General features: G+C 47.5%; 1 protein-coding gene across 1 annotated transcript; it reads right to left on the reverse strand.

Annotated features, from left to right (window-relative positions):
* Positions 1–739: 739 nt before the first annotated feature.
* On the reverse strand, positions 740–8,209 carry LOC121532523 (stromal membrane-associated protein 1-like). The gene is made up of 4 exons (XM_045205732.1): positions 8,184–8,209; positions 7,871–8,097; positions 6,862–7,223; positions 740–876 (listed from the first exon to the last, which is right to left on the reverse strand). The coding sequence occupies exons 1-4, from the start codon at positions 8,207–8,209 to the stop codon at positions 742–744; spliced, it is 750 nt and encodes a 249-aa protein (XP_045061667.1). The 3' UTR covers positions 740–741.
* Between the last annotated feature and the right edge of the window lie 12,701 nt (positions 8,210–20,910).

Raw genomic sequence — 20,910 nt, forward strand, 5'->3', positions numbered from 1 at the left:
TACTTTATTTTGTAGGGGAACCACAGGTACTTTAAAAGAAGGTTATACAGAGCTGTACATAGGAGAGCAGTATTCACAGAAATGATAGCCATGTCTTCTCCCAAAGTTTAAATACTATTCTTTAATTCTCTATAATATTTTTTTATAATAATGATACAATAAAAGCTTGTGTAACTGGTCCTGCAGCTTTTTCGATATGTTGTCGATGATGTCATTGTTGTGTTACAGGGCTCATTTTTTTTTCTCCAAAAAAGGAAAATTAAAAGAGTTATGATTTCTAACACATAACAGGCACAGACTGCCATCCTGCGTATGATGGTGTATGTATGATGACGCCCAATTCACTCACAAAAGAGAGACTGAAAGACAGAGGGATAGATAGACAGAAAGAGACAAAGAGAGAGAGAGATGTGCCCCGTTTGAATACTTCAGAAATGCTTCCTTCCTTGAAGTAATCACTGATCTGATTTGGTTGGGCCGGTCAGAGTAATAAGACCGTCACCTTGCTTTCACCTGTCCAATCACCAATGGATCTGTGCTTACCTGAAGAAAGGATGCATCTCTTCAGTATGCGAACAGAGACAGATAAGCTTGATGTTGGAGAGTGGTCAGTAACAGTTGGAGAACGGGCATCAGTTCATAGTAAGGTTGCTGGGGGTTGGATGTTGAATTTCGGCCCTGGTTGAGACCCCCTCTTCCGCTGCCCTGACCCCAATCCCTGATCTTTGACCTCCAGGTGGGTCACTTCCAGAGATGTGTGCTGAGTGTCTGACCGGAGGGTGAAGCGGCCCAGCCTCCCATGGTGGAGGCAGGCTGACCGAAGGCCATGCCCCCCCCGGCACCGTTCAGACTCATCCCTGACATCTGCTGGTTCATCTGGGGAAGAAAGAGAGAGACGAGTAGTAAGGTAAAGGTGTCAGGGTCAGGGAAACACAATATTGCCTAATACAAAATCAAACCCCTTACCCCAATGCATCTATATCGATCTCAGAAAATTGGATAGTTATGGCAATATGGTAACATTACCTAATTAAACCCCTACAACTGCCATTAAACCCCTACAACTCATCCAGAATGCCGCAGCCTGTCTGGTGTTCAACCTTCCCAAGTTCTCTCACGTCACCCCCCTCCTCCGCACACTCCACTGGCTTCCAGTTGAAGCTCGCATCCGTTACAAGACCATGGTGCTTGCCTATGGAGCAGTGAGGGGAACGGCACCTCTGTACCTTCGGGCTCTGATCAGTCCCTACACCCAAACGAGGGCATTGCGTTCATCCACCTCTGGCCTGCTGGCTCCCCTTCCTCTGCGGAAGCATAGTTCCCGCTCAGCCCAGTCAAAACTGTTCGCTGCTCTGGCACCCCAATGGTGGAACAAGCTCCCTCACGACGCCAGGACAGCGGAGTCACTCACCACCTTCCGGAGACATTTGAAACCCCACCTCTTTAAGGAATACCTGGGATAGGATAAAGTAATCCTTCTACCCCCCAAAAAAAAATTTGTAAAGTGGTTATCCCACTGGCTATAGGGTGAATGCACCAATTTGTGAGTCGCTCTGGATAAGAGCGTCTGCTAAATGACTAAAATGTAAATGTAAATGTAAGTTAACTCCCAAAGATACTGATCTTGTATTCTCATTAAACCATCTTATACTTCAAATGCAAAGCTTACTCCTAGGGGAAAAACCCCAATATGCCAAAGAACGAGACAACAAAATAACTACCATACCTGTCACGGTTTCGGCCGAGGCGGCTCCTCCTCCTTGTTCGGGCAGGTTTCGCCGGTCGTCGTCTCCGGAGTTCTAGCTGCCACCGCTCGATGTTTCTTGTTTGTTTGGTTTTGTCTGTTAGTCACACCTGTTTTGTGTTAGGTCTCATTTAGCACCCTATTTAGTTTCCTTGTTGTTAGGTTTGTGTTGTGTGTAATTGTTCGTGTCGTGGTTGCGCTACCCGTGTCGGTACGCTATTTTTCCTGAGCTTCCTCCTTGTTGTGTGAGGAGAGATTTACGCACCTGTGTGTGCGCTTGTATTTACGCCTGTGTGCGTCTTTTTTGCCTTCCGGGCTGTTTTGGATTAATTTTCGTGCTCAGTAAAGTCTTGTTGGACTTACCCTCTGCTGCCTGCGCCTGATTCTACACCACACCCATACACAGCACCGTGACAGAATTACACACCATAGAATGGAATCAGCAGGAGCACCCGTCGACCCCATGGAGGAGCGTCTCCTTGGACACGAGCACCGGATCAACCGTATCGGGCACGCCTTGGAGGGCGTCATGGACACCCTTCGTCGATGGGAGACCAGCGGGGTTCCCATAGCCCCACCTATCGCACCATCACCTTCACCACCGGACAACCAGCCCGTCCATCGACCGGAACCCAGTGGGATTCGGCTCTCGCTCCCGAGGGCGTACGACGGCACCGCTGCCGGGTGTCAGGGGTTCCTCCTACAAGTGGAGCTCTACATTGCCACCATACACCCGGCGCCCTCGGGATACGAGAGCGTTTCCGCCCTCATCTCCTGTCTCACCGGCAAGGCGTTGGAGTGGGCCAACGCCGAGTGGAGGGGAATAGACGCCGCCACAGTCACCTATGCGGAGTTCTCCCGTCGCTTCCGTGCGGTCTTCGACCATCCACCAGAGGGGAGAACGGCGGGGGAACGTCTATTCCACCTCCGACAGGGGATGAGGAGCGCTCAGGCTTTTGCGCTGGAGTTCCGGACTCTAGCGGCTGATGCGGGGTGGAATGAGAGGGCCCTCATAGACCACTTCAGATGTAGCCTTCGGGAGGACGTCCGCAGGGAGTTAGCCTGCAGGGACACTACACTAACATTTGACCAGCTGGTGGACATGGCCATTCGACTGGACAACCTGCTGGCGACCCGCGGACGTCCCAGGTGGGGGCCCCCCATTCCACCCTCCAGCGCCTCCGAGCAGTGTCCGATGGAGCTTGGAGGTGCTGGCGCTAGAGGGAGAAGAGGTAGGAGCCCGAGGGGGGCAGTCTACTGCACCAAGTGTGGGCGCGGAGGGCACACCGCGGCTAGGTGCTGGGGAGGGTCCCCTGGTGAGGGAGAGAGCAGGTCATACAGTGGGGAGTCCACCCAGGTGAGTAGGCGCCCTACTTACCCAGAGCTTTCTGTCGTTCACATTACCTTACCTGTTTGTTTCCCACAGGTTGCACCTCGGTCCCAGCATTCAGGCGCAGCTGGGAATTCTGTGTTAAGTTAGGGATTCCCCTCCTTCCAGTCGAAAAACCCTTTCCTGTACATGCCCTAGATAGTCGTCCGTTAGGATCTGGGTTGATTGGGGAGGTCACAGCGCCACTTAGGATGATGACGCAGGGGGGTCATGAGGAGACGATTCAACTCTATCTTATCGACTCTCCTGCGTATCCGGTGGTACTGGGGCTTCCCTGGTTGATGACCCATGATCCTACTATTTCGTGGCGAGAGAAAGCTCTTAAAGGGTGGTCTGCTCAGTGTGAGGGGTTATGTCTGGGTGTTTCCGTAGGGGCGACCTCGGTGGAGAGTCCGAACCAGATGCCAGCACTGCACATTCCTCCTGAGTATGAGGATTTGGCGCTCGTGTTCAGTAAGACCAGAGCGGCACAGTTGCCACCTCATAGACAAGGGGATTGTGCGATAGACCTCCAGACAGGAGCAGCGCTTCCGCGGAGCCATGTGTATCCTTTGTCACAGGAGGAGAAAAGGGCAATGGAGACTTACATTGCCGAGTCTCTGAGACAGGGATACATACGGGCCTCCACTTCTCCCGCGTCCTCGAGCTTCTTTTTGTGAAGAAAAAGGATGGAGGTTTGCGTCCGTGTATTGATTACCGCGGTCTCAATCAGGTGACGGTGAAGTACAGCTATCCACTTCCTCTGATTGGGACCATGACGGAGTCCTTACACGGGGCAAGGTTCTTCACAAAATTGGATCTCAGGAGCGCATATAACTTGGTGCGCATTAGGGAGGGCGATGAGTGGAAGACAGCATTTAGTACTACATCCGGCCATTACGAGTATCTCGTCATGCCATATGGGTTAATGAATGCTCCATCAGTCTTCCAATCGTTTGTAGACGAACTTTTCCGGGACATGCAGGCGCAGGGAGTAGTGGTGTACATAGATGATATTCTTGTGTACAGTGCTACTCGGGCCGAGCATGTAGCCCTGGTGCGCAGGGTATTGAGGAGACTGTTGGAGCATGACCTGTATGTCAAAGCTGAGAAATGTCTGTTCTTCCAGGAGTCAGTTTCCTTTTTGGGTTACCAGTTGTCTGCGTCAGGGGTGAGAATGGAGGTGGACCGAGTGTCCGCCGTGCGTAATTGGCAAACCCCAACTACGGTTAAAGAGGTGCAGCGGTTCTTGGGTTTTGCGAATTACTACCGGAGGTTTATCCGGGGTTTTGGACAGGTGGCAGCTCCCATAACGTCTCTTCTGAAGGGGGGTCCGGTGCGCTTGCAGTGGTCAGCGGAGGCGGACAGGGCCTTTGGGAGACTGAAGGACCTGTTTACCTCGGCCCCGGTGTTGGCGCACCCGGATCCCACTTTACCCTTCCAAGTTGAGGTGGACGCGTCTGAGGCCGGTATCGGGGCAGTTCTTTCTCAACGATCCGGTATACCACCTAAGCTCCGCCCCTGTGCTTTTTATTCTAAGAAGCTCAGTCCGGCGGAGCGGAATTATGACGTAGGGGACAGGGAGCTGTTAGCCGTAGTACAGGCCCTAAAGGTGTGGAGGCATTTGCTTGAGGGGGCTCAGCACCCTTTCCTCATTCTGACCGACCATCGTAACCTGGAGTACATTCGGGCAGCTAGGAGACTGAATCCTCGCCAGGCTCGATGGACTATGTTTCGCCCGGTTTGTGTTCAAGATCACTTACATCCCTGGGTCCCAGAACGGGAAGGCAGATGCTCTGTCCCGTCGGTATGACACGGAGGAGAGGTGCGTGGAGTCCATTCCCATACTACCGGAGTCTTGTCTGGTGGCACCGGTGGTGTGGGAGGTCGATGCGGAGATCGAGCGGGCGTTACGCACCGAGCCTAGTCCTCCACAGTGTCCGGTGGGTCGGGTGTACGTCCCGCTCGAGGTCCGGGATCGGCTGATTTATTGGGCTCACACGTCCCCCTCCTCTGGACATCCGGGTATTGGCCGGACGGTGCACTGCCTTAGTATGAAGTACTGGTGGCCAACGTTAGCCAGGGATGTGAGGGTTTATGTCTCCTCCTGCTCAGTGTGTGCACAGTGTAAGGCGCCCAGACACTTGCCCAGGGGTAAATTACAGCCCCTGCCCGTTCCACAACGACCCTGGTCTCACCTCTCGGTGGATTTTGTTACCGATCTTCCCTCCTCACAGGGGAATACCACCATCCTGGTCGTTGTGGATCGGTTCTCGAAGGCCTGTCGTCTCCTTCCCATGCCGGGTCTTCCTACGGCCCTACAGACCGCTGAGGCTCTATTTACTCACGTCTTCCGGCATTACGGGGTGCCCGAGGATATAGTGTCCGATCGAGGCCCCCAGTTTACCTCCAGAGTCTGGAGAGCATTTATGGAACGTTTGGGGGTCTCGGTGAGCCTTACCTCGGGTTACCACCCGGAGAGTAATGGGCAGGTTGAACGAGTCAACCAGGATGTGGGTAGGTTTCTGAGGTCATATTGTCAGGGCCGGCCGGAGGAGTGGGCGAGATATGTGCCCTGGGCCGAGATGGCACAGAACTCTCTCCGCCACTCCTCCACCCAACTAACCCCTTTTCAGTGTGTATTAGGGTACCAGCCGGTTCTGGCACCATGGCATGAGAGCCAGATCGAGGCCCCCGCTGTGGATGAGTGGGTGCGGCGCTCGGAGGAGACGTGGGACGCTGCACACGTCCATCTGCAGCGTGCCATACGTCGACAGAAGACGAGCGCCGACCTACACCGCAGTGAGGGGCCAGTGTACGCACCTGGAGATCGAGTCTGGCTCTCAACCAGAAACCTGCCCCTCCGCCTGCCCTGCCGGAAGCTGGGTCGGCGGTTTGTGGGGCCTTTTAAAGTCCTGAGGAGATTGAACGAGGTGAGTTACAGGTTAGAACTACCTATTGATTACAAGAATATTAACCCCTCGTTCCATGTGTCTCTCCTCAGGCCGGTGGTAGCTGGTCCACTCCAGGACTTTGAGATTGAGGAGACTCCTCCGCCCCCGTTGGACATCGAGGGGGCTCCGGCGTACACGGTTCGGACCATCCTGGATTCGAGACGCCGGATGGGGGGTCTCCAGTATCTCGTGGAGTGGGAGGGAATGCGGTCCGGAGGAGCGGTGCTGGGTGCTAAGGAGGGACATTCTGGATCCGTCCCTGATGACCGAATTCCATCGTGGTCATCCTACGCGCCCTGCTCCGCGTCCCCTGGTCGTCCCCGAGGCGAGCGGAGGCGGCGCGGCGTCAAGGGGGGTACTGTCACGGTTTCGGCCGAGGCGGCTCCTCCTCCTTGTTCGGGCAGGTTTCGCCGGTCGTCGTCTCCGGAGTTCTAGCTGCCACCGCTCGATGTTTCTTGTTTGTTTGGTTTTGTCTGTTAGTCACACCTGTTTTGTGTTAGGTCTCATTTAGCACCCTATTTAGTTTCCTTGTTGTTAGGTTTGTGTTGTGTGTAATTGTTCGTGTCGTGGTTGCGCTACCCGTGTCGGTACGCTATTTTTCCTGAGCTTCCTCCTTGTTGTGTGAGGAGAGATTTACGCACCTGTGTGTGCGCTTGTATTTACGCCTGTGTGCGTCTTTTTGCCTCCGGGCTGTTTTGGATTAATTTTCGTGCTCAGTAAAGTCTTGTTGGACTTACCCTCTGCTGCCTGCGCCTGATTCTACACCACACCCATACACAGCACCGTGACAATACCTGTCCCATGTTCCACTGGCCCTGCTGCCCAGGCTGGACGGCATACATCCCCTGCATGCCCTGAGCGGGCACCATACCCGCGGGCATCCCCCCCTGGGGTACCCCCATCATCCTCGGAGCCATGCCAACCATCCCGGCCGCAGGCGCTTGTCCCATGAAACCGTTGGGCATCGTCATGCCAACCATCATGCCTGTGTTGGGTCCCATCATGGCGGCTCCGCTCTGAGCCATCATGGCACCCATGACGGTGGTGGTGGGCATGCCCGTGCCCATGCCAGGAAAGGCCTGGTAGCCAGTGGGGACCTGCTGCTGGGGGATGCCTACTGGAAACTGCATCTGGGCGGGGTTCATGTATATACCAGCTGGAGCGGAGAAAGAGAGGAGAAATACTGAGAACAGGGTTGCACAGTTTGTCTTTCTTTCAAAATAAAACGTTCTGTTAACCTTTATGACGGCTTGCCACAGATAAACTGAGAGAGTGGGAAAGTGACTGAACAACTTGGTTGGTGACTTGCTACTTTAGAAGTGTTTGGTATTTACACTATATAGCCCAGAGCCAGTTGGGGACCATTTCCAACCTCTGTGTTATTGGTTGGTGAGTGTGTGTGTGTGTGTGCATGCACTTGTGTTTGCTTGCACATGCCCAAAATGATGCATGACAGGGTGACCATTTTACTGAAATATTTTGCTGAGCGACCTGGAATATTAATTTAGGAGTACAAATGCGCCTGGATTTTTTAAAAATTCCCCCAGATGATAATTGTTGTAATGATTACTTCACTGTACCGAAGCCCCTGAGTGCCATGGAGAATACACTGAGCACAGATTCATTACTATAAAGAAAACGGCTTGTTAACCTCATATTTGTCATTGTGCTCCTAAATGTCTTTGTGTGCTCCTACATTTTTCAACTTAGGCGCACATGTGCTCCTTGTAAAAAAGGTCAGTGTAGAGCCCTGCATGAGTGTACAGTATGTGCATGTGTACGCTTGTCTGTATTTCTCCTTACCAGGCGGGGCCTGCTGGTGCTGGGGCATCTGAGGCATACTGGTGTTCCCATACAGGGACAGGATGGAGTCCTTGGAGAGGTGTTTCTTGGCCCCGGTGTCCTCCCCCTTAATGCCAACTCCACCACCAGTCTCACTGAACAGGTCCAGGTCTCCCTGGGTAGAGCCTGAGGATGGGGTTGCTGCTGGGGGATTGTGTTGGGGTGCTGGCTGGGGTACTGGAGCTAGCCTGGAAGAAGGAAGCAAAAACTGTAAGAACTACGTAAGAAAAGTCGCTAACCATATTCAGTCTCTTGATCTTCAAACTTCTCTCACGCTAACATGCACTGGCCTGCATGCATGGATGGATATATATATATATATACAGTTGAAGTGTGAAGTTTACATACACTTAGGTTGGAGTCATTAAAACTTGTTTTTCAACCACTCCACAAATTTCTTCTTAACAAACTATAGTTTTGGCAAGTAGGTTAGGACATCTACTTTGTGCATGACACAAGTCATTTTTCCAACAATTGTTTACGGACAGATTATTTCACTTATAATTCACTGTATCACAATTCCAGTGGGTCAGAAGTTTACATACACTAAGTTGACTGTGCCTTTAAACAGCTTGGAAAATTCCAGAAAATTATGTCATGGCTTTAGAAGCTTCTGATAGGCTAATTGACATAATTTGCGTCAACTGGAGGTGTACCTGTGGATGTATTTCAAGGCCTACCTTCAAACTCAGTGCCTCTTTGCTTGACATCATGGGAAAATCAAAAGAAAATCAGCCAAGACCTCAGAAAAAAATTGTAGACCTCCACAAGTCTGGTTCATCCTTGGGAGCAATTTCCAAACGCCTGAAAGTACCACGTTCATCTGTACAAACAATAGTATGCAAGTATAAACACCATGGGACCACGCAGCCGTCATACTGCTCAGGAAAGAGACGCGTTCTGTCTCCTAAAGATGAACATACTTTGGTGCGAAAAGTGCAAATCAATCCCAGAACAACAGCAAAGGACCTTGTGAAGATGCTGGAGGAAACAGGTACAAAAGTATCTATATCCACAGTAAAACAAGTCCTATATCGACATAACCTGAAAGGCCGCTCAGCAAGGAAGATGCCACCGCTCCAAAACCACCATATAAAAGCCAGACTACGGTTTGCAACTGCACATGGGGACAAAGATCATACTTTTTAGAGAAATGTCCTCTGGTCTGATGAAACAAAAATAGAACTGTTTGGCCATAATGACCATCGTTATGTTTGGAGGAGAAATGGGGTGGCTTGCAAGCTGAAAAACACCATCCCAACCGTGAAGCACGGGGGTGGCAGCATCATGCTGTGGGGGTGCTTTGCTGCAGGAGGGACTGGTGCGCTTCACAAAATAGATGGCATCATGAGGAAGGAAAATGATGTGGATATTTTGAAGCAATATCTCAAGACATCAGTCAGGAAGTTAAAGCTTGGTCGCAAATGGGTCTTCCAAATGGACAAACTTCCATTTGTGGCAAAATGTTGTGGCAAAATGACTTAAGGAGAACAAAGTCAAGTTATTGGAGTGGCCATCGCAAAGCCCTGACCTCAATCCTACAGAACATGTGGACAGAACTGAAAAAGCGTGTGCGAGCAAGGAGGCCTACAAACCTGACTCAGTTACACCAGCTCCGTCAGGAGGAATGGGCAAAAATTCACCCAACTTATTGTGGGAAGCTTGTGGAAGGCTACCCGAAACGTTTGACCCAAGTTAAACAATTTAAAGGCAATGCTACCAAATACTAATTGAGTGTATGTAAACTTCTGACCCACTGGGAATGTGATGAAATAAATAAAAGCTGAAATAAATCACTCTACTATTATTCTGAAATGTCACATTCTTAAAATAAAGTGGTGATCTTAACTGACCTAAAACAGCGAATTTTTAATAGGATTAAATGTCAGGAATTGTGAAAAACTGAGTTTAAATGTATTTGGCTAAGATGTAAACTTCCGACTTCAACTGTATATATATTTTTTTCTTCCACTGGTCCTCCATGGGAAACGAACACACAACCTTGGCGGTGCAAGCGACATGCTCTATCAACTGAGCCATCATTGAGATGTAGACATATAGGTAATATGTTGTGCATGTACAGTGAGGGAAAAAAGTATTTGATCCCCTGCTGATTTTGTACGTTTGCCCACTGACAAAGACATGACCAGTCTATAATTTTAATGGTAGGTTTATTTGAACAGTGAGAGACAGAATAACAACAAAAAAATCCAGAAAAACGCATGTCAAAAATGGTATAAATTGATTTGCATTTCAATGAGGGAAATAAGTATTTGACCCCTCTGCAAAACATGACTTAGTACTTGGTGGCAAAACCCTTGTTGGCAATCACAGAGGTCAGACGTTTCTTGTAGTTGGCCACAAGGTTTGCACACACCTCAGGAGGGATTTTGTCCCACTCCTCTTTGCAGATCTTCTCCAAGTTATTAAGGTTTCGAGGCTGACGTTTGGCAACTCGAACCTTCAGCTCCCTCCACAGATTTTCTATGGGATTAAGGTCTGGAGACTGGCTAGGCCACTCCAGGACCTCAATGTGCTTCTTCTTGAGCCACTCCTTTGTTGCCTTGGCTGTGTATTTTGGGTCATTGTCATGCTGGAATACCCATCCACGACCCATTTTCAATGCCCTGGCTGAGGGAAGGAGGTTCTCACTCAAGATTTGACGGTACATGGCCCCGTCCATCGTCCCTTTGATGGAGTGAAGTTGTCCTGTCCCCTTAGCAAAAAAACACCCCCAAAGCATAATGTTTCCACCTCCATGTTTGACGGTGGGGATGGTGTTCTTGGGGTCATAGGCAGCATTCCTCCTCCTCCAAACACAGCAAGTTGAGTTGATGCCAAAGAGCTTGATTTTGGTCTCATCTGACCACAACACTTTCACCCAGTTCTTCTCTGAATAATTCAGATGTTCATTGGCAAACTTCAGACGGGCCTGTATATGTGCTTTCTTGAGCAGGGGGACCTTGCGGGCGCTGCAGGATTTCATGGTATAAATCTCCCACAGGAATTCCTAATATGGGAATATCCCAATATCCAACAGCTGATAAAAGCATTATGAGGGGAACCCTCAGAATTGTGCTTGCTACTCCATCTAGAGGCCCTGAGCGAGAATGCATGTTATTCTCCAGAAAATGTGGAGATAACTGATCGCATTAGCGTTGTTACATTGTTACAAACTGTTCACATCTTTGCACATTTCTGAAGGTCACAGTTGCCCTCCTGCTTACGTCTTTGCCTCGGTTGTCTCCCTTCGGAGTTTGAAAGTTAACCAGCGATTGATTGACATGTAGTTGAACTACTAAACCCCTGCCCTTATCAATGACAGTGATACCAATCAAAGACAAAACACAATCAAATGCAACGACAAAAGGTTTATTGAAGATAAAATGGGTGGGGTGTGGGAAGGGGATTGGGGATGAAGAAAAAGTGTGAGAGAAAATAGAAACACCATTGTTGGTGCCTGCATCAGTGATCTCCCTGTATAGTGTTGTGGTGGCAGGTGAGGCGGCTCTCATCCTTGTTGATTTCATCCTCTTTCTTGGAAGCCACTTTAGCCTGAAAAACGAAAGGTATAAAATATAGAAAACCTATTTTACAGACAGCCATTATCACTGGATATTAGCATCAAAATAGTTGATAAATGATTATGTTAAGTACAAAAGAGAATTACAGTATGAGTTATTACTTACAGGCTTCTTGTTCTTCCCCCTGAGAGCTCTCCAGAGAGATGAGAATAATCCCCACCTCTTCTTCTTCTTGGCAGCAGCAGTTGATGAGATGTCGTTGACATCAGTAGTAGAGGTAGACATTTTCTCAGCAGACTGCTCCAGGCTGGTAGCACTAGCATCAACTTCACGTAAAGCAACATGGCTACTCTTGGTTGAAGCCATAGAAATAGTGATGGTAAGTCTACTTCCCTTGGTTGACACATCAGCCACATGGACCTCAGGTTGGTTGGAGGCTCTCAGGGTGGAGTCCTCATCCTGAGACACTAGATTTGTAGCAGACTGGAACCGGTCATTCTCCACGATGGAAACACTGGTAGACAGAACCTGAGATACTAGGCCTGCAGCAGACTGGATCAGGTCATTCTCCACAATGGAAACACTGGTGGACAGAACCTGAGACACTAGGCCTGCAGCAGACTGGATCAGGTCATTCTCCGCAATGGAAACACTGGTGGACAGAACCTGAGACACTAGGCCTGCAGCAGACTGGATCAGGTCATTCTCCACAATGGAAACACTGGTGGACAGAACCTGAGACACTAGGCCTGCAGCAGACTGGATCAGGTCATTCTCCACAATGGAAACACTGGTAGACAGAACCTGAGACACTAGGCCTGCAGCAGACTGGATCAGGTCATTCTCCACAATGGAAACACTGGTGGACAGAACCTGAGACACTAGGCCTGCAGCAGACTGGATTAGGTCATTCTCCATATTGGCAACACTGGTGGACAGAACCTGAGATACTAGGCCTGCAGACGACTGGTTCAGGTTGTCTTCCTTGATGGAAACACTGGTGGACAGAACCTGAGGAGTCTGCTGGAGTGTCAGTGGCTCCCACTCATCCAGGAAGAAGCTCTCGACAGAGGGGAAGCTTCTTCCTTTCAGAACTGGGGAATGTAGGGGGTGTACCCAACAGTCCAGAGCAGAGAGCTGTTGATGGCATTCGCGTAGTGGTACTTGTCGCCAAGTATCTCTGCAAAGCTCTGACGGATGTTCTGACTCTCTGACTCTGGACCTTCAAGGGTGTTGAGTTGGGTCACCATTGAAATCCACCCTGAAAGAAACGCCATGACAGCACAGGATCAACAAAACAGATTTTTAGCATTATAAGAAAGGGAGGGATATTTTCCTTTTCACTCATGGCAAATAATGTGTGTTCCAATAATATCTCCTATTTCCTTAAAGTGTGCACTCCTTCTCTACTTCCCAGACATCTTAAACCGTTGGATTGGTGGAGGCATAGGCTAGTGGGAGTTTCAACCATATTTCTTATACCAGTCATTTCTTTTCAATTCAGTGAAGTGAACAAGTGCGCACTTTGGGAGGAAGGAGAGATAATTGAGACATTGCATATTTTACTTGGCCTAAGTAAAACCATTTACAGCTGTAAATATTCATTTTGCATGGTTACATTGCTTGGTAACTAACAACAAAAGCCTTTACAGCCATCTTATTCTAAGTTTGAAGATATTTCCTTTCTACTAAGAATTAAATCAATTAATATTTTAGTTTTAAGACTAAAATAATTAAATTATTCTTACCTAAGTTAACTGCGTTGTCCTTAATAGAACAATGTCCGTCTTCAGGGAGGATGAATGAAAAGCTTGCCATAATGCTGTATCTCTCGTTTGTCGATCAAGAACTGAAGATTTCTTGAGAGTTCTGAACATAACTCTCTGGTTCTGGAGTTCCATACGAAGCGTCGGCATTGTGACCCTCTCTGTCGCATAGAGATGGAATTCTTTATGTCCAGAATGCCATTACGCAGGGTTTCGAATGGAATTCGGTTACACTTTATTTGGATAGTCCCAAGTGGATGGTTTGTAGATGTTCAATAACTGTCAGCATTTCAACTAACTATCCACTAACCCTAAGCCTTAACCCTTAACATTAGCCCTAAACGTAACCCTTACCCTTATTCTAAACTAACCCTAACCTTGGCAAGCAGTTGCTTATCAACAGATCGTTTGTTGAAAGTATGCCCATCTGTCGAATATTTATACGGGACTATCCAAATAAAGTGTGACCAGGAATTCTATCTCTGTTTAATAATACTACATTTTTTTTATATAGCACTTTTCATTAAAGAGAATTTCAAATACGCTTTAAAAACAAAACTAATGTAGGATTCTGACATTGGCTGGTTTTGACTTGGGGGATGGTTTCCACAGCTGACGGTGTTGAGGCAGTTCAGAAAGGTAGTAGCAGCGGAGGGAGCGTCGATGGTACAGGGAGGGAGAAGCGTCAGTCGGATAGACGGGCCCGGAGCTCTTAATCGGGCACCTTCGCTGTATTCTCCTCCTCAAGTGGATCATCAACAACCGAAGGTGTAGCACATGAGAGTCACACGCTGGCCAATACCAACATGTTAAGAATATGTCGTCCTCTGAATATTGTAATTGATTGTAGAATATCGAGTAAACTAGGGTCAACACCCTCACTGTTTATGCACTCAAAAGGGACCATGCTAAAATCATGTCCCGCGCTTTTCCTCAACTGGGAATTCGTTTTTTCTACCAAACTCTCCAGTTCAGTTCTTCTTCATTCAGTTATTTTTCAGAAAATTATTCTTAAATGTTTTTTACCATATTGCACCATCAACAGAATTCTTTCAAATATTTAGCCTACTTACAGGGAGCTCTTGTCTCCCCGTGACTATTTTCCCTCTTATGTAATACTGTAAATGTGGTGTATTTAACTTGCCAGCTCTGCAAAGGATGGTTAAAGAATGATACCACCCTGACATTTGCATGTCTGTAGCCTACCCCTGGAAAAAAGAGATACATGGAGTAGACATGTTTTAAATGCAAACTTCTTTACCTTCTTAGGTGTTCTGGTAGAATTGACTTTGAATGTTGTTAATGGCAAAATCTAGAACCCAGAAGTCTAGAATCTAGAACACACATCAGACACAGTTTATCATACTTTATTTTGTAGGGGAACCACAGGTACTTTAAAAGAAGGTTATACAGAGCTGTACATAGGAGAGCAGTATACACAGAAATGATAGCCATGTCTTCTCCCAAAGTTTAAATACTATTCTTTAATTCTCTATAATATTTTTTTATAATAATGATACAATAAAAGCTTGTGTAACTGGTCCTGCAGCTTTTTCGATATGTTGTCATTGTTGTGTTACAGGGCTAATTTTTTTTTCTCCAAAAAAGGAAAATTAAAAGAGTTATGATTTCTAACACATAACAGGCACAGACTGCCATCCTGCGTATGATGGTGTATGTATGATGACGCCCAATTCACTCACAAAAGAGAGACTGAAAGACAGAGGGATAGATAGACAGAAAGAGACAAAGAGAGGGAGAGATGTGCCCCGTTTGAATACTTCAGAAATGCTTCCTTCCTTGAAGTAATCACTGATCTGATTTGGTTGGGCCGGTCAGAGTAATAAGACCGTCACTTTGCTTTCACCTGTCCCATCACCAATGGATCTGTTTTTACCTGAAGAAAGGATGCATCTCTTCAGTATGCGAACAGAGACAGATAAGCTGGATGTTGGAGAGTGGTCAGTAACAGTTGGAGAATGGGCATCAGTTCATAGTAAGGTTGCTGGGGGGGTTGGATGTTGAATTTCGGACCCCCTGGTTGAGACCCCCTCTTCCGCTGCCCTGACCCCCAATCCCTGATCTTTGACCTCCAGGTGGGTCACTTCCAGAGCTGTGTGCTGAGTGTCTGACCGGAGGGTGAAGCGGCCCAGCCTCCCATGGTGGAGGCAGGCTGACCGAAGGCCATGCCCCCCCCCGGCACAGTTCAGACTCATCCCTGACATCTGCTGGTTCATCTGGGGAAGAAAGAGAGAGACGAGTAGTAAGGTAAAGGTGTCAGGGTCAGGGAAACACAATATTGCCTAATACAAAATCAAACCCCTTACCCCAATGCATCTATATCGATCTCAGAAAATTGGATAGTTATGGCAATATGGTAACATTACCTAATTAAGTTAACTCCCAAAGATACTGATATTGTATTCTCATTAAACCATCTTATACTTCAAATGCAAAGCTTACTCCTAGGGGAAAAACCCCAATATGCCAAAGAACGAGACAACTAAATAACTACCATACCTGTCCCATGTTCCACTGGCCCTGCTGCCCAGGCTGGACGGCATACATCCCCTGCATGCCCTGAGCGGGCACCATACCCGCGGGCATCCCCCCCTGGGGTACCCCCATCATCCTCGGAGCCATGCCAACCATCCCGGCCGCAGGCGCTTGTCCCATGAAACCGTTGGGCATCATCATGCCAACCATCATGCCTGTGTTGGGTCCCATCATGGCGGCTCCGCTCTGAGCCATCATGGCACCCATGACGGTGGTGGGGGGCATGCCCGTGCCCATGCCAGGAAAGGCCTGGTAGCCAGTGGGGTCCTGCTGCTGGGGGATGCCTACTGGAAGTTGCATCTGGGCGGGGTTCATGTATATACCAGCTGGAGTGGAGAAAGAGAGGAGAAATACTGAGAACAGGGTTGCACAGTTTGTCTTTCTTTCAAAATAAAACGTTCTGTTAACCTTTATGACGGCTTGCCACAGATAAACTGAGAGAGTGGGAAAGTGACTGAACAACTTGGTTGGTGACTTGCTACTTTAGAAGTGTTTGGTATTTACACTATATAGCCCAGAGCCAGTTGGGGACCATTTCCAACCTCTGTGTTATTGGTTGGTGTGTGTGTGTGAGTGTGTGTGTGTGCATGCACTTGTGTTTGCGTGCACATGCCCAAAATGATGATACAGGGCGACATTTTACTGGCAAGGCCTAAATATTTGCTGTGCGACCTGGAATATTAATTTAGGAGCACAAGTGCGCCTGGATTTAAAAAAAAATTCCCCCAGATGATAATTGTTGTAATGATTACTTCACTGTACCGAAGCCCCCTGAGTGCCATGGAGAATACACTGAGCACAGATTCATTACTATAAAGAAAACGGCTTGTTAACCTCATATTTGTCATTGTGCTCCTAAATGTCTTTGTGTGCTCCTACATTTTTCAACATAGGCGCACATGTGCTCCTTGTAAAAAAAGGTCAGTGTAGAGCCCTGCATGAGTGTACAGTATGTGCATGTGTACGCTTGTCTGTATTTCTCCTTACCAGGCGGGGCCTGCTGGTGCTGGGGCATCTGAGGCATACTGGTGTTCCCATACAGGGACAGGATGGAGTCCTTGGAGAGGTGTTTCTTGGCCCCGGTGTCCTCCCCCTTAATGCCAACTCCACCACCAGTCTCACTGAACAGGTCCAGGTCTCCCTGGGTAGAGCCTGAGGATGGGGTTGCTGCTGGGGGTTGTGTTGGGGTGCTGGCTGGGGTACTGGAGCTAGCCTGGAAGAAGGAAGCAAAAACTGTAAGAACTACGTAAGAAAAGTCGCTAACCATATTCAGTCTCTTGATCTTCAAACTTCTCTCACGCTAACATGCACTGGCCTGCATGCATGGATGGATATATATATATACAGTTGAAGTCTGAAGTTTACATACACTTAGGTTGGAGTCATTAAAACTTGTTTTTCAACCACTCCACAAATTTCTTCTTAACAAACTATAGTTTTGGCAAGTAGGTTAGGACATCTACTTTGTGCATGACACAAGTCATTTTTCCAACAATTGTTTACGGACAGATTATTTCACTTATAATTCACTGTATCACAATTCCAGTGGATCAGAAGTTTACATACACTAAGTTGACTGTGCCTTTAAACAGCTTGGAAAATTCCAGAAAATTATGTCATGGCTTTACAAGCTTCTGATAGGCTAATTGACATCATTTGCGTCAACTGGAGCTTCAAGGCCTGGTCGCAAATGGGTCTTCCACATGGACAAACTTCCATTTGTGGCAAAATGTTGTGGCAAAATGGCTTAAGGAGAACAAAGTCAAGGTATTGGAGTGGCCATCGCAAAGCCCTGACCTCAATCCTACAGAACATGTGGACAGAACTGAAAAAGCGTGTGCGAGCAAGGAGGCCTACAAACCTGACTCAGTTACACCAGCTCCGTCAGGAGGAATGCGCCAAAATTCACCCAACTTATTGTGGGAAGCTTGTGGAAGGCTACCCGAAACGTTTGACCCAAGTTAAACAATTTAAAGGCAATGCTACCAAATACTAATTGAGTGTATGTAAACTTCTGACTCACTGGGAATGTGATGAAATAAATAAAAGCTGAAATAAATCACTCTACTATTATTCTGAAATGTCACATTCTTAAAATAAAGTGGTGATCTTAACTGACCTCAAACAGGGAATTTTTAATAGGACTAAGTGTCAGGAACTGTGAAAAACTGAGTTTAAATGTATTTGGCTAAGATGTAAACTTCCGACTTCAACTGTATATATATTTTTTTCTCTATCAACTGAGCCATCATTGAGATGTAGACATATAGGTAATATGTTGTGCATGTACAGTGAGGGAAAAAAGTATTTGATCCCCTGCTGATTTTGTACGTTTGCCCACTGACAAAGACATGACCAGTCTATAATTTTAATGGTAGGTTTATTTGAACAGTGAGAGACAGAACAACAACAAAAAAATCCAGAAAAACGCATGTCAAAAATTGTATAAATTGATTTGCATTTCAATGAGGGAAATAAGTATTTGACCCCTCTGCAAAATATGACTTAGTACTTGGTGGCAAAACCCTTGTTGGCAATCACAGAGGTCAGACGTTTCTTGTAGTTGGCCACAAGGTTTGCACACATCTCAGGAGGGATTTTGTCCCACTCCTCTTTGCAGATCTTCTCCAAGTTATTAAGGTTTCGAGGCTGACGTTTGGCAACTCGAACCTTCAGCTCCCTCCACAGATTTTCTATGGGATTCAGGTCTGGAGACTGGCTAGGCCACTCCAGGACCCTAATGTGCTTCTTCTTGAGCCACTCCTTTGTTGCCTTGGCTGTGTATTTTGGGTCATTGTCATGCTGGAATACCCATCCACGACCCATTTTCAATGCCCTGGCTGAGGGAAGGAGGTTCTCACTCAAGATTTGACGGTACATGGCCCCGTCCATCGTCCCTTTGATGCAGTGAAGTTGTCCTGTCCCCTTAGCAGAAAAACATCCCCAAAGCATAATGTTTCCACCTCCATGTTTGACGGTGGGGATGGTGTTCTTGGGGTCGTAGGCAGCATTCCTCCTCCTCCAAACACGGCAAGTTGAGTTGATGCCAAAGAGCTTGATTTTGGTCTCATCTGACCACAACACTTTCACCCAGTTCTTCTCTGAATAATATAGATGTTCATTGGCAAACTTCAGACGGGCCTGTATATGTGCTTTCTTGAGCAGGGGGACCTTGCGGGCGCTGCAGGATTTCATGGTATAAATCTCCCACAGGAATTCCTAATATGGGAATATCCCCATATCCAACAGCTGATAAAAGCATTATGAGGGGAACCCTCAGAATTGTGCTTGCTACTCCATCTAGAGGCCCTGAGCGAGAATGCATGTTATTCTCCAGAAAATGTGGAGATAACTGATTGCATTAGCGTTGTTACATTGTTACAAACTGTTCACATCTTTGCACATTTCTGAAGGTCACAGTTGCCCTCCTGCTTACGTCTTTGCCTCGGTTGTCTCCCTTCGGAGTTTGAAAGTTAACCAGCGATTGATTGACATGTAGTTGAACTACTAAACCCCTGCCCTTATCAATGACAGTGATACCAATCAAAGACAAAACACAATCAAATGCAACGACAAAAGGTTTATTGAAGATAAAATGGGTGGGGGTGTGGGAAGGGGATTGGGGATGAAGAAAAAGTGTGAGAGAAAATAGAAACACCATTGTTGGTGCCTGCATCAGTGATCTCCCTGTATAGTGTTGTGGTGGCAGGTGAGGCGGCTCTCATCCTTGTTGATTTCATCCTCTTTCTTGGAAGCCACTTTAGCCTGAAAAACGAAAGGTATAAAATATAGAAAACCTATTTTACAGACAGCCATTATCACTGGATATTAGCATCAAAATAGTTGATAAATGATTATGTTAAGTACAAAAGAGAATTACAGTATGAGTTATTACTTACAGGCTTCTTGTTCTTCCCCCTGAGAGCTCTCCAGAGAGATGAGAATAATCCACACCTCTTCTTCTTCTTGGCAGCAGCAGTTGATGAGATGTCGTTGACATCAGTAGTAGAGGTAGACATTTTCTCAGCAGACTGCTCCAGGCTGGTAGCACTAGCATCAACTTCACGTAAAGCAACATGGCTACTCTTGGTTGAACCCATAGAAATAGTGATGGTAAGTCTACTTCCCTTGGTTGACACATCAGCCACATGGACCTCAGGTTGGTTGGAGGCTCTCAGGGTGGAGTCCTCATCCTGAGACACTAGATTTGTAGCAGACTGGAACCGGTCATTCTCCACAATGGAAACACTGGTAGACAGAACCTGAGATACTAGGCCTGCAGCAGACTGGATCAGGTCATTCTCCACAATGGAAACACTGGTGGACAGAACCTGAGACACTAGGCCTGCAGCAGACTGGATCAGGTCATTCTCCGCAATGGAAACACTGGTGGACAGAACCTGAGACACTAGGCCTGCAGCAGACTGGATCAGGTCATTCTCCACAATGGAAACACTGGTGGACAGAACCTGAGACACTAGGCCTGCAGCAGACTGGATCAGGTCATTCTCCACAATGGAAACACTGGTGGACAGAACCTGAGATACTAGGCCTGCAGCAGACTGGATCAGGTCATTCTCCACAATGGAAACACTGGTGGACAGAACCTGAGACACTAGGCCTGCAGCAGACTGGATTAGGTCATTCTCCATAATGGCAACACTGGTGGACAGAACCTGAGATACTAGGCCTGCAGACGACTGGTTCAGGTTGTCTTCCTTGATGGAAACACTGGTGGACAGAACCTGAGGAGTCTGCTGGAGTGTCAGTGGCTCCCACTCATCCAGGAAGAAGCTCTCGACAGAGGGGAAGCTTCTTCCTTTCAGAACTGGGGAATGTAGGGGGTGTACCCAACAGTCCAGAGCAGAGAGAGCTGTTGATGGCATTCGTGTAGTGGTACTTGTCGCCAAGTATCTCTGCAAAGCTCTGACGGATGTTCTGACTCTCTGACTCTGGACCTTCAAGGGTGTTGAGTTGGGTCACCATTGAAATCCACCCTGAAAGAAACGCCATGACAGCACAGGATCAACAAAACAGATTTTTAGCATTATAAGAAAGGGAGGGATATTTTCCTTTTCACTCATGGCAAATAATGTGTGTTCCAATAATATCTCCTATTTCCTTAAAGTGTGCACTCCTTCTCTACTTCCCAGAC

This window comes from Coregonus clupeaformis, chromosome 20, assembly GCF_020615455.1.
Source record: "Coregonus clupeaformis isolate EN_2021a chromosome 20, ASM2061545v1, whole genome shotgun sequence".
Taxonomy (NCBI): Eukaryota; Metazoa; Chordata; class Actinopteri; order Salmoniformes; family Salmonidae; genus Coregonus; species Coregonus clupeaformis.

Excerpts from the sequence above, each read along its gene's own strand:
- LOC121532523 (XM_045205732.1), bottom strand. The coding sequence starts at position 8,209 with ATGCATGCAGGCCAGTGCATGTTAGC. Across the intron at positions 8,098-8,183 it reads GCAGGCCAGTGCATGTTAGC|GCTAGCTCCAGTACCCCAGC; the intron begins GTGAGAGAAGTT and ends TCCTTCTTCCAG. Across the intron at positions 877-6,861 it reads GCCAGTGGAACATGGGACAG|ATGAACCAGCAGATGTCAGG; the intron begins GTATTGTCACGG and ends TTTCTTCCCCAG.